General features: G+C 38.6%; 1 protein-coding gene across 6 annotated transcripts in view; it reads right to left on the bottom strand.

The window, feature by feature from the left end:
* Gorasp2 (golgi reassembly stacking protein 2) overlaps positions 1-14,092 on the bottom strand; it is a 30,230-nt gene extending 16,138 nt beyond the window's left edge. The window contains exons 1-2 of one of the 6 annotated variants that reach the window (XM_087200200.1): positions 13,813-14,088; positions 6,981-7,053 (exon numbers count right to left, since the gene is read on the bottom strand). Coding sequence is in view for 4 of the 6 variants with exons in the window: in XM_087200182.1 (XP_087056308.1) it covers positions 13,813-13,875 (63 nt within the window). In the remaining 2 variants the exon portion in view is untranslated. Of the gene's footprint in view, positions 1-6,980; positions 7,054-13,395; positions 13,671-13,812 lie in introns of those variants that run through there. The other 5 variants (XM_004857654.3, XM_087200182.1, XM_021238576.2 and 2 more) reach the window with 5 other exon arrangements.
* Positions 14,093-14,299: the final 207 nt, after the last annotated feature.

The raw sequence follows: 14,299 nt of genomic DNA, 5'->3' as shown, positions 1-14,299 counted from the left end.
AGTTAGAAAGTTGGCCCTCTGTACTGATTCTTATCATGCATTTTTCAAAGTATAAAGTTGAAACTATTTGAACCATCAGAAGTATTATTCCTTAACTCAAAAAAAATTCAATAGTTAAGTTTGAATTCTAAATAAGTAAACTTAAATCATCCTTTCTCCAACTGTTTTTCCATTTTATTTGCTACCAACCCTGATTTCCTTTCTGTTTCTAATGGACCTTGACATTAATGTCTTCCTCAAATTCATTTATATCATTACTAGCAAGCACATTTACGAGAAGTAGATATCTTAATTACCTCTAGGAAACCAGCAGAGGGAGCCCTAGAAAATGCCCTCTGGCGTTAGCACAGTTAACAAGAACTTTCCCATATTTCATACTACAGAAAATAAGATATATAGCACAGCAAGTAAACATCTACACAGGAAAGTTTCTCTTGCAATATTATCTACTGACAAGAATCTCTTAGGTACCCAACCTCCCTGGCATCAGATTACTACTTCAATGCTTTCTGTCTCCTGTAAGATCTCTTGATGGTTAATCTATCTTCCTTATCCTTTAAACTTCTTAAAGTCTGTATGTACTTGGCTCCATAGGCATTTATCATGTATTACTGGGCCAAGTACCACAGTAATTTAAGTGAACAGGTTAAATTTGAAAATTTGGAAATCTTTAAGATATTATAATAAAAATGTACAGTGAAAAGATAATAGTTTTGGAGTAGACTGACTTGGTTTTAAGCCATGGTTTTGCCCATTTATTAGCTGTGTGAGCTTGGGAAAGTTTACCTCCCTGGGTTTTGGTTTCATCATTTCAAGTAAGGGATAATGTCATCTACTTTACAAGAATATTGTAAAGTTTCAATGAGTTAAAGTTCATGAAAGGCCTAGCTAATCTCATATACTATGACAGGAGCCCTACAAATCCTAAACTCGTTTTCCTACTTCTGCCACCAACAGCCAAGAATACACATTTTTAACCAACCAATACTTGGATACTAGGCTATTTTTCTGAATGTTTTTAAATACCTCTTAGTCTTTTTGTTTTGTTTTTTGAGACAGGGTCTCACTATGTAGTTCAGGCTGGCCTTGAACTCACTATGTATGTAGTTTAAGCTGGCCTTGAACTCATGGAGATATTTCTGCCTCAGCCTCCCAAGTGCTGGAATTACAGGCATATGCCACCATGCTCAGCCTCTCTTATTCTTTAAAAAAAGAAAAAAAGAAAAAAAACTAGTCAACTGGAAAGAGGAGATGAATGTTGCTTCACAAAAATCAATTCTCTTTTTTTTTTTTCGATACCGGGGATTGAATTCAGGACCTTGCACTTGCAAGGCAGGCATGGTGCCACTGAACTAAATCCCCAGCCCTCAAAAATCAATTCTAAATGGATGGCAGATGTAATGGTTAAAACTTCTGGAGAAAAACAAAAAAAAATCTTAGACCTTCAAGAATGCAGACTTCCTAAAATGGACACAAAAAGGACTCATTATCAAATAAAAAAGTTGATGAACTGCACTATATTAAAACTAAGAACTTCTGATCATCAAAAGGAGATGAGCAATTAAGAGAGTAAAAGATACTTATCCAACAAAGTATCTGTATTCAGAGGAAATCTCACATTATTAAGAATAGACAAGCCGGGCATGGTGGTGCATTCCTGTAACCCCAACATTCTAGGAGGCTGAGGCACAAAAATGGCAAGCTTGAGGCCTGCTCAGGCAACTTAGTGACTTAGCAAGACCCTGCTTCAAAATAAAAAATGAAAAAGGGCTTCAGACATAGCTTAGCTTGAAGGGCCCCAGTACCAAATAAATAAATAACAATAAAACCACAATGAGATACTATTTATCCACTAGAATATCAAAATAAAAAAGACAGTAACAAGTATTGGCAAGGACGCAGAGAAATTGGAACCTTCATACACTGCTGGTGGGAATGTGAACTGCAGTAGTTGCTGTGGAGAATAGCTTGGCAAACTGTCAAAATGTTAAACATGAAGTTATCATATGACTCAGCAATTCCACTCCTAACATACAACCAAGAGAAATAAATATACACTTCACACAAAAACTTGTGTACAAATTTCAGAACAGCATTGTTGATAATAGTTAAAAAGCAGAAAGAATCCAAATATCTCTCAACTGATGAATGCATAAACAAAATGTGTTATATCCATAAAAGGGAATAAAGTACTTTATCTATGTACTGTGACACAAATGAACCTTCAAAATATGCTAAGTGAAAGAAGCCAATCACAAAAGACCACATAAGTATTTATGATTCTATTTGTATGAAATGTCCAAAACAGACAAATTCATACGGCTTGTGGGCAGAGGAAGGGGCATCTTTTCTAATGGAGATGGGTTTCTTTCTGGAATAAGAAGCACTGGAATTAGATGGTAGTGATAGCTATACAACTCTGTGAATGTTCTAAAGACCTACAAACTGTACACTTTAAAAGACTGAATTTTATGGTATGCAAATTATATTGCAATAAAATTGCTTAAAAAAGAGACAATGGGGCAAAGATTTTAGCAGACACTCTGAGGCTATCAAGTGACCAATAAATATGAAAATATGATCAATTATAATGGGCATGAAGGAAATGCACACTAAACCCACAATGTAATAACATTACACACCTATCAGGAATGTCCAAAATGAGAAAGATGGGTTGGTCTGGTGGCACACATATTTAATTCCAGTTTCTCAGAAGACCAAGGCAGAAGGACTGCAAGATCATGGCCAGCCTGAGGAATTTTGCAAGACTGTCTCAAAGGGAAAAGAAGAGGGGGGCAGGCTGGGGATGCAGCTCAGTGGTAGAGTGCACCTGCTAGCAGGCCCAAGGTCCAGGGTTCCATTCCCAGTACTGGGAACAAAATAAAAACATGCTCCTGCCAAAAAATCAAAACATAAAAAAATAAAATGAGGAAAGTGGAAAATTTTAAGGGCTAGCGAAGATATGGAACATTAACACTGCTGGTGGGAATATAAATTAGTAAACTAATAATATCTATTAATATTGAAAATATACATACCTTTTCAACCAATATTGTACCCCTAAGTGTACACCACTATAGAAATGTGTACATACATTCTCCAAAAGACATACAGTATAATATTCATAGCAGTGCTATGCTACGCTATTTGTAATAGCCCCCAATGGAAAACTATACAAATACCTATTAATAGCAGATTCAAAGGTGAATAAATGTTGGTACAATCTCTCAATGGTATCATATGCTTTAATGAAAAGTCTATATGGGGCCGGGGATTTAGCTCAGTGGTTTCGCTGTCTGCTGTGCAAGTACAAGGACCCGAGTTCGATCCCCAGTGCCAAAAAAAAAAAAAGTCTATAATCTCACAAGCAATATTTGAGCAAAAGAAGCCAGATAAAAATGAAATGTATATATTACATGGTTCCATTTATATAAAGTATAAGAACAGGCCACCCTAAGTCAATGCATCTAGAAATCAGGATCACAGACAGTATTTTCCCTGGTTGAGGTGGTACAGAAAAGGGATCAAATCCTGGTTACGGGAACCAGTTGTTTGTAAAGATTCACCAAGTCTTGACAAATGGGTTCTCTTTTAATATAAAAAGTTTTAAGATAGACTTTCTCTACCTAAAAAGTAGATATGAAATTACTAAAAGAATACACCCCACACTTCACCTGTGTAGAGCACTTTGAAAACCTGCAATCGAGTGAAAAAGGAGCAGTCAATATAAAGGCCACAGAATGACCTGTTTTAATGCTCATTCTTCTTTATAAGGACACATCAGGACCATTCTTGGACCCTGTTTATATTTTCATAATTTACCTATCTGATTTCCAGGTCACTAACAGCCAAAAGAACTGAAAGAGAAAAAACTGCTAATGCCATTTAATAGTGAGTACTCGTGAGCTTATGAAAACAAAAGATGTAACTGTGATAGTATCTTACAGGGAACACAAAGACCAAAATCTCCAAAGTTGTTTATAGACCATTTTGTGGTGATGAAAATGTTCTGTATGTGTGCTGTCCAATAGGGTAGCCACTAGTCACATGTGACCACAAAGCATTGGAAATGTGGCTGGTGTAACCGAGGAATTGAAATTTTTAATTAATTTACATTTAAGTTAAAACAGTCACATGTGGCTTGAGGTCCTGGATTAGAAAACATAAGTGTACACGATAGCTTATATAATTTGTGTTCCAACACGGAACATTAATTGATGGTCATAATGACAAGACACAAGGAGGTTAAATTATATTCAGTTCCTATCTACGCTGGGGAAAATGTATTTTAAACACAGATTATCAAGAAGCTAGGTGAAGTTACATACTTTATGATTCCAACTATGTGCCATTCTGGAAAAGGCAAAACTATGGAAACAGGAAAAATACCAGTGGTTTCTGGGGCTCAGGGGGTTGGAGAGGGATGACTAGGTTGTGCAGAAAGGAGGACAAGGCAGTGCAACTTCTGTGTATGATGCTACAATGGTGGGCATGTCCTTATAAATTTGCCCAAGCCCAAAGAATGTACGACACCAAAAGTGAACCCTTAGTTCACAAGACTGTAAATGATGGACCTTGGATGACAATGATGTGAGGTAGGTTCATGAACAGCAACAAATGTACCACTCTGGGAGGGTGGTAGGGAGGCTGTACGTATGTTGATGAGGGGGCACGTGGGAAATCTCTGTACCTTCTGCTCAATTTTCCTGTGAATCTAAAAAATGTTCTGAAAAATAGTCTTATTAAAAAAGGATTTTCAGGGCCAGGAATTTAGCTCAGTGGTTTCGCCACTTGCTGCGCAAGCGCAAGGACCCAAGTTCAATCCCCGGTACCAAAAAAAATAAAAAAATAAAAAAATAATAAAAAAAGGATTTTCGGGCTGGGGATTTAGCTCGGTGGTTCTGCCACCTGCCTCACAAGCACAAGGTCCTGAGTTCAATTTTGGGTACTGGGGAAAAAAAAAAAAGGATTTTCATATACCATAGGTTTTTTGGTTTTTTTAGACAGGGTCTTGCTCTGTAGCTCAGGCTGGCCTCAAACTTATAGGGATTCTCCTGCCCCATTCTGCAAGTGCTGGGATTACAGGTGTGCGCCACCATCCCCAACATTTTTGATACTTAAAGGAGTAAACACTCAGTCATAAAGAAAAAACTGACTATATCCAAACCTCCCTGAAAACTCCAATAAGCATTTTGATAGAGTACTTTTTCTAATTATTCTCAGGCTACATGGTTTAAAGAATTAAGTAACGCAATAAAGCAGTTGAAAATAAGTTAAACTTAGAAGATACTTATTTTTAAAAATTATTTTAAAAATGTTATCAAAATATGGACAAGCAGGGTAGAAGAAATTATGAATGCAGTTTCTAGTACTTGTAATAGTTGAAAGTTATCTTACCAAAATAAAAATCACAGCATGAGATAAACGTTTCACTCACTCTGGGAAAAAAACAGCTATAATAAACAATAAATCTGCTAGACATTTTTAACCTCTCAATAAGCAAAAGTGAGAAGCTTATGATAAAACTGCACAGTAAAGGGGCATGCCTATTGCATAAAAAGAAATGAACACCAATGATTAGAGGCTGTGTTTTTCAATCACTGACCCTTCAGGAATAATCTCGAATGTGGTGTCAATTCAACTACTGAGGGTAGTTTTAGTAGGTCTGGAAATCAATTTAGTGGGTAATGCTAGGATAAAGACCAACACAGACATTAGAATAGACAAAATATCAAAAATCTATGACATAAGGATATTTTTAATGACGTGGTACTGGTTGGAAGAGAAAATATAGTTTTTTACTTTGTGCTATAAAAATATTAAATTTGAAAAACTGCCCAAGGTATCATAAAACTTTTTGTTCAATCAAGTTCTAGGTAATAAAAGCAATTAAGTTTAACTAGGTGTGGTGGTACATGTCTGTAATCTCAGCACTCTGGGAGGATGAGGCAGGAGAATCAGCAGTTTAAGCCTAGCCTGGGAAACTTAGTGAGACTGTGGCTTACAAAAAAAAAAGAAAAAAGTTTGAGATGTTCCTCAGTGTGGAAGCCCTGGGTTCAATTCCCAATACTGGTATGACTCTTTCCTCATCTTTTGATCCTGGATCATTTAAGTTTTTACCAGGGTTAGTCTGAAACCAAATTTCTTCCCTATAGATTTCAGTGTTCTTTACTGGTTGCTTTCTAGTAATTACCCATCTCTTTTTCATGATTAAGAGTTCAAACAGTACTATTCTACTATGTTTAGGTCACTTTGTATCAACCCTTTTCTTTCTTCTAATTCTTAGATCAGAAGTAGGGTCCACAAAGTAGAAAAAGATAATTGGGTGGAGCAGGGGTTAGGCATTCTCTTATTTACTTATGTACTTCCAGCTGAGGTACACGATCTGCTAAAGTAATGACAGGAAACCACAAGGTTACTTTCTGAACACTGGAAGAAGCTAACAGTAATTGTTGCCTTTTTATCATTATACCATATACCTCTCATAAAATGTAGATAAATCCCTTTGAATGACTGTTTATACCATCATCTCCTCTAGCTTTCAATTTAATGTTAACGTGCTCACTTTTGCACTGTCTTTAAAAACAGCAGAAATACTAAATAAGACTAGAAAATAAATTCAATCCAAGTAACACCTAAATGAATCACTTCAACTAAATGTATTAACCCTCCTGTTATGCGTGTTTACATAGGTGATCAAAATGATGCCAAAAGATTGGCATATGTGATATAATAAAAATAAAAGACATTTAAGGCGAGCTACGACTGCAAATGGGCAAGATTCCCTACTGGATCTAGACACAAATGTGTAGTAAATAATTTTGTAATAGAAGAGTTCAAGCCCCACCTGCTAAAATATTCTCCCCAGATATTCTTCTATAATAACTCAAAGGGCATGTTCTTCTGACACTGGTCCTATGATGTAATTTGTAACATATCAAGCAATCTGAAAGAAAATTTTAAATTGCAGTGGCACACACCTGTAGTCCCAGCTACTCAGGAGGCTGAGAAGGGACCATCACTTGAGCCCACGAGTTCCAGCATAGGGAGACCCTGTCTCAAAGGAAAATAAATCTAATGGCAATCAAAAGAAGTAAAAATCCATCATTACATAATAACAGCTTCCTGGAAAAGATATGAATATTAGGAAAACAATGTTGAAAGAAATGGAAGTCTGTTCCGAAAGAAGTTAAAAACTCTCAGTCCGTTGGCTCATCTTACACACTTCAAATTTCTTAGGAAAAGAAAACTTGCTGTGTGATCTTGGCAAATCAGATTAATCTCTCTGTGCTCCTTTTTAGCTGTAAAGTGAGGAGGTGATTAGATGGTCTATAAGATCGACTCATCATGAAATAAGTCTTCAATTCTACAATGAAGAAAATCAGAGACAGCAAGATCATTTTAATTACAGTCTTTTGGTCATTTTAATGAATCAGTGTAGTAACACCAGGGCAAGGCAGTGAGAATACTGGCATGCACCTAAGTTTTAAAAAGCAGACAATTTCCTTAAAAGTAAAGATCCTTAAAAGTACTTGCTAAATTGACTATAATGAGTCATATTTGACTCAAAACTTATGTTTTAAATAGCAACACAGGAAAGGGTTACGTACATGGACAAAAAGTAGCTTCTGATTGAACAGAAAAACCATGAGTGTTCTGTATTGTGTGTTTATTTTTATGGTACTGGGAATTGAACCCAGGGGTGCTCTACCATTAAGCTATATGCCCAGCCTTTTGTTTTTTGTGGTTTTTTTTGAGACAAGGTCTCTCTAAGTTGTCTGGCCTGGCCTCAAACTTGCAATCCTCCTTCCTCAGCCTCTTGAGTAGCTGGGATTATAGGCATTCACCGCTGTGTCCAGCATAACTAGTATATTTTAAGTAGAACCACCATTGCAATAATGGTTCTCAATGAGTGATATAATAATGCAAATGCTAGTAATAATAGCATCAACTAACATGTATGGAGTATTTAACATATTCCAGATTCTATGCTGTTATGCATGGAATATCTCATTTAATCAACACAATCACCAATGAAGAGATTTAACAACAGTCATTTCCAAAACATTTTCAGAAAATGTGATTTTCAGTGGAAAAAGATGGAAGAAGCACTATTATTCCCAGCTTTCAGATAAAAAGACTGAGGTTCAGGTAAGTTCCAAGGGTTGCCCAAAGAAACACAAAGAAAGGATGGAGCATGCATTAGAATCCAGTTCCCAAGTGTGGTCTCTGGTGGTCTATTGTAATAATCTTTCGATGTATTTATGTGCACAGGATGACACGATTCCTTATTTCTAAAAATTTGCTTGAATGATCTCTGATTGGTACTGAAAAAGTGTGGGGGAGGCAGCAGAGGAAGTGAGAGAACAAAAGTCCAACATCCCTCTTTTCAGGCTGCAGTAAATTTACCTGCAATGCCAAGGGGGAAGTGTGCAATCTCTCAGATTAACTATTGCACTTTGATTCTGAGTTTGCCTCTTAGAAAACAAGTCATTTTACTTGCTAATAATTCCTCCTCAGGCATTTACAGTGAAAATTCTGAAGCAAAACCAAATCTTCACAAATATTTTCCAGGTTAGACTGCTAATAATTTTTATTAGTAAATCAATTACAATAATAATTATTTCAGGACAATATTAAAGGCAATCAAATAAATTTCTTGATGTTAGTGGTTACTGTAAGCTCAATTCTTACAAAAATTTCAGAGGAAAATTTTAAATTACTTAAAATCCCTGTTAGTATCTGGCCCAGAAGGCTGGAGAACCTGTACCGTGTACTCTGCTACTCACTAAAATCATTAGGGCCAGGGATTTAGCTCAGTGGCACCGCATCTGCCTCACAAGTGCAAGGTCCTGAGTTGGGTTCCCAGTATTAAAAAACAAAAAACAAAAAACCCCCAAACCCATAATTAACCACTAATAGGATCTCCCCAAATGAGGATCCTGAGGATGATAGCCCAGGCATTATGATGCATCCCATCACATAAAATGAAAGTGTATATAGGCAACGTGACACTCCATTTATTCAGACCCTATCAATACAGAGGAAAATTTATGTTCAATGATGCTTATGATCCCTAAAAGTACCCTAAGGTTGACATTTATTGTATTTCATGGCTTTAATAAACTTAAAAATTCTGGTTTCTACATTTGAAAGTAATTCTGGTGAATGTTTATGAGTCAAACACCTTCTTGGCCTTTTATTGAAGGATTAATTTGGGGGGTCAGGGCAGAATCTTGAGGTCACGTTTGTTTATAAAGCTTTTCTGATTACAACTTCTTATGTTTGGAGAACATAAATAACCCAGCTGTTTGCCTTTTACATACTGCTTTCATAGTAGGTGAAAAGGAAGGGAGTTATAGTGAGATTTTTACATTTTTCCAAAAGGGACATGAGCTTAAAAAAAATTTTAAAAGCATATTAGAATAAAGAAAAAATGACTACCAATTATTAGGAATTAATTTTTTGAAATAACTATTAAATTGAAATCCCACTGCAGTAGGATTTCATAAAAATTAGTAAGGCACCGTTTAAAAAGGAGCAGTTCCATCTGACACTAGATATGGTTTAAGGATGTTCTATTTTCTATAGAACTAATTCCACTTGTAGCCACTTATTTTTTTGAATGCTGCCCAGTTCTCTAAGTGCTGCAGGGAGTGGCTTAGGGGCTAAAGGCTTGTTATTACACTGGAGATTCACTGCATCCCAATGACCCTTCCTCAAAATATCCATCCCCTTCAATCTCTCCTGGAAGAAATTCTAAGAGTGAATATGACAGGTCCCATGTCTGCACACTGGTGTGAATGATGGCTCCAGAATGCCCTTTCATCTCAAAGACTGTTAAAGTATAGAATAGAATTTAACTATTTTATTGTAGAAACAGATCCTATAGTGGACATTCATGAGGACACTTGTAATTTTGAAAGTGGCCTTGGGCTGAGGATATAGCTCAGTGGCACAGCACTTGCCTAGCATGTGTGAAGCCCTGGGTTTGATCCCAGCACAGGATGGAGGGGGGCACGTTGGGGAAATGGCTGTGTTGGGCTCATTTGATAATTGACAAGTCTAAGCAAGAATTTTGTACTCTACATACTCAACCATAGGAAGTAGCACATAATAACTTCTGACAAAACTGAGAAGCCCTGACTAACACTTTTCCTGCCTTGTATTAGAATTACAGTACCTAAAGAAAAGTGGTAGTTATGATGAACATGGAATCTGACCCAATGTATAAAGGAAGCTGAAATATGACTTTTTTTTTTTTCCTGAGACAGGGTCTCCCTATGCAGTCCAGGCCGGCCTCGACCTCACAGTGATCCTCCTGTTTCAGCCTCCCAAGTGCTGGGATTACAGGCATGAGCCACTATACTCGGCTATTATCTTTAAAAGGCTTCAAAATAATCTTTAAAATCTTCCAGTAGAAATCCATTTTTTAAAAATAACATTTTACAACTACACTTTTTGTGACTATTCAAGTATTTCATGATCATTAAAGAAATCCTAGAGACTATATTAAAGTTAAAAAGGAGCACAAAAACATCATCATCCACCAATAATAATCTCTTTTATATCCTAGTTTATTACCTTTCAGTTTTATTTCCCTGGGGACTCAAATGTACATATACACAGAATTTGAAGCACAATTTCCACCGAATGCATAGCATTCTAATCAGTGGTTAGGCTCTGATTTATTTAATAATAAATAAAGCTGTTGGATATTTAAGTTCAATGGTAACATAACTTTTAATCATACTGCAGCTAAATAGGTTGTTTCATTCAAAATCTTTGTGAAGCATGGCTAAGGTGCAATGTTAGGCACAAGATAAAGAAAAGACTAAGCAAATACTTCAACAGTACTACCTCTAGGTAGTGGAATTACAGGTAATTTGGATTCTTATACTTTTGGAATTTACCCAACCAAATGTTTCCAATGAATCAAAAAACAAAGTAGCAATTTACTAAAATGAAGATCAACATTTATGAAAATAAAAAATTAAAATTCAATAATTTGAAGAAACGTATATTTTAAGTGAAAACAAAAAATAGGATTTCTGGTTGTAGACATATTTATTTTTATATTTATATTTATATTTATATTTATATTTATATTTATAAAGACTAGAAAACTAAGTGACCAATACCAGGAGGTGCTGCTTAACCAAACTATGGAACAACAGACCACTACAGAGCTAACTGAAAGCTCGAGGCTGATCTCTTAACTGCTGCTCTGGAAAGACTGCCATTAGGTTACCAAATGAGAAGACTGAGGTGTGTAACAGTAGTATCACAGGCTTCCAACAGTTACAAAAAGAATGCGGGGGAAAAAATGCTGTTATATGCATAAAACACACTTAAAAGGCCACACAGGAAACTTTCAACAGTAGTTAATTACCTCGGATATGGGAATAAGAAACTGGGTATACAATATGATCATAGCCACATGGAAATATGCATTGATACATAACACATAAAAAGGCAGGTATACTGCTAGAAGTAATTTCTGCCTCTATTTCAGGGTTGTCCAATGAAGATTTTTAGAGCACAACCTAATAGTGGGTATTGAAAAATAATGGAAAAAACCCTCATGAAATAACAATGAAACAGCAGTGGATATGGATGCCATTAACTGGTATTTCAAAATGCATTTGCAAGTTTTTACTACAAGGAAATGGCCAGGGGGTTTTGATTACCAAAGAAAACTAACTTCTAATTAAATCAATATAGAATACATTGAATATGAAGATTTTATCCCAAGATTTTCCTGGCATATTTACTTTGGTTTACAAATGCAATAATACAGCAGGTGGAATGTACTACTGAAAATCTGGGGAATAACAAATGAAAGGAAGACATTTTTATGTTGATATAACATAGTACTTTCCTCTCTGAAAACAAAGAGAAGGAAATCAATTACAGAATTAAGGGCAGAGAGGGTTAGAAACTCAAGAAACTTCTCTCAAACTAGGTGGTTGTTACTACTTTAAAGTTCCCTTGCACACAACTCTAAATAATAAGAATTATTTCACCTTGGGCCCAGGATTTAGCTCAGTGGTTTTGCCGCCTGCTGCGAAAGCACAAGGACCCGAGTTTGATCCCCGGTAACGAAAAGAAAAAAAAAAAAAGAATTATTTCACCTTTTGCAACATTTATGCTCCAGATGCAGACTGGTAACTAAGGCTGTCCCTAGTGTTTCTAAAACTCAGATTCATGGCTTAATAACACTTCTGCACTACTGAAAATGTATGAACAAGAATTTACTGAAGTGCATCTATACAAAGAAGATACACTTCGAGGAGTTGTTTTGCATCAGAATGCCATTTACAGAAGTCACTGAACTGGTGGAGTTCCTTTTGATACATAGGGCTCTTTCAAACGCTGATTTTTTCCCCCCAGTCATTAACACTAATGTGTTTTACTTAGCATCCCTAAGTGTACATATTATAAAAATACCACAAATCCCCCAAGGATTCACAGCCACAATCAGCCACTGTGAGAATTAGCTAGTCACTAGATAACATATCCCAGAATAGAAAACGCAAAATCAGACCAGATACTAGAGAAAAAGCAATGCCACTAATTTTCACTTCGTCTCGAAGATGTGCCAGTTCTTCAATTTTCCCTGTGTTTGGTCAGCTGAAGGGAATAGGAAAGTAATATGGTTTATTTATGGCTGTTTTTTTCCTGGAAAAAAAAATCATCCACTGCAAGCAAGAGTGCAGTTTCCAGAGGGATTTTTCGTGAAATGGAGAAGCAACTGCACGCAATAATTCGGATAAGAAAGGTGATATATCACTGCTATCATTTAGATATCTGGTAATTTAGAAAAACAGGGGACCTGGGGCAGAATATAAAGGTAGCACCAGGAAGTGCACTGAGTGAAGATGCCGTTGCCTGTGAGGAGCCAATATCTGGTGACACTCTATTACGTCCCTAAATGGCGCTGCAGACTGGGGCCACTCTGTACACTTCGTCCTGCTATTACTCACACAGGTGTCACTGCACACAACCATCGATGCCTCCCGGTTCCTGGTTCCACGAAAAATGCATCGCATGCTTTGTGCAATCCAAGCCCTTCATAGGTAGATATTTCTTTGCACTCAGATGTCTGACGCTGCTTTCCTTTATTTGTCCAGTTTACTTCAGAAACATTCCTCCCCATTACCTCTGTGGATCTAAACCTTAATCATTGTGCCCTAAGGCGTCTTAGAAGAGACCCAAAGCTCCCCCTCCAGGAAACGCTGAAGGGGAGGGTTGGAAGGGTCTGGAGTGACACAGGGGAAAAAAAGACCTGTCAAAGTCACGTAAATTTCAGTCCGTCAAACCTACTTCGAGGCCATTTCGTTTGCCACCTCCTACTGTCCTTTCCGGACAGTGCCGAGGCGAAGAGACACCTACCGTCGCATCCCCCATCTCAACTGCAGGGTTCAGGACGCTGTTTCTGGGAAACCTTAAATGCCACTTTCATCAGCCCTTTTGGAGACGCTGTCCCCAAACCCTTCCCAACTTTGGAAGCTAAGGATTAGAGAGACAGAGAAGGCCGTGCGGAGGAAGAGGAGCCAAGGCTGCCCCTTCCCAGCCCCGGCCCTGGCCCGTCCTCGCAAAGCTTCGGACCCCGGCCCAGGGCGCTCCGGAGGCGCGGGAGAGGGCAGCTTCCCAGGTCAGTCTTGGTCAAGGCAGCGCCCGAGCCAGCCGCTCCTCCGTGGGATCCGGCCTGGCTGCCCCAGCAGGAGGGGGGCCGTCGGCGCCTCCGCCTCCCCGCGGCCGGGCTCCGCCTCCAGTCCGCCGCTCCCGGGTCGCCGTCGGAGCCCTTACCCGCAGGACATGGTAGCCTTCCGTGCCTCCGCCTGGGATCTCGACGCTCTGCGAAGAGCCCATGGCGGCGGGCGATCGGTGAGGCCGAGCCGGGTTCGCGCTGCTCTCCGCCCCACGCGCACCGCCCGCTCCGCTCCTGAGCTCGGCACTTGGGACGTGGCACTCGCTGCCGCCCTAGAGCCGGGCCGCACAGCCCGCCGGGAGATCGTCTCCGCGGCAGCGGGGACACAGAGTCGCCTCAGACAGCGCCACCTGCTGCGAGCCACCGGGACAGGCGGCAGCGCAAGCGGGGCGGATTTGGAAGGCGGGGCGGAGCCTAGGTGTGCTCGCGAGAAAGCGGAAATACTGTTCCTCAGCCTGAACACCTTGCTACGGGACGCTGGCTTGGTCAAGATTTATCTAGGCGCGTTCTCACTCGCGAAAAAAAAATGGTTGTTTGATTGTAGTGCCCCCTGGTGGCCAAAGGCAGTGCAAAGGCTGTCGCTGA

This window comes from Heterocephalus glaber, unplaced genomic scaffold, assembly GCF_053883595.1.
Source record: "Heterocephalus glaber isolate CG9 unplaced genomic scaffold, H.glaber_assembly_v1.0 deba00000347, whole genome shotgun sequence".
NCBI classification, from domain to species: Eukaryota; Metazoa; Chordata; class Mammalia; order Rodentia; family Bathyergidae; genus Heterocephalus; species Heterocephalus glaber.
The sequence above is the reverse complement of the archived record's forward strand: the minus strand, read 5'-3'. Positions and strand labels throughout refer to the sequence as shown.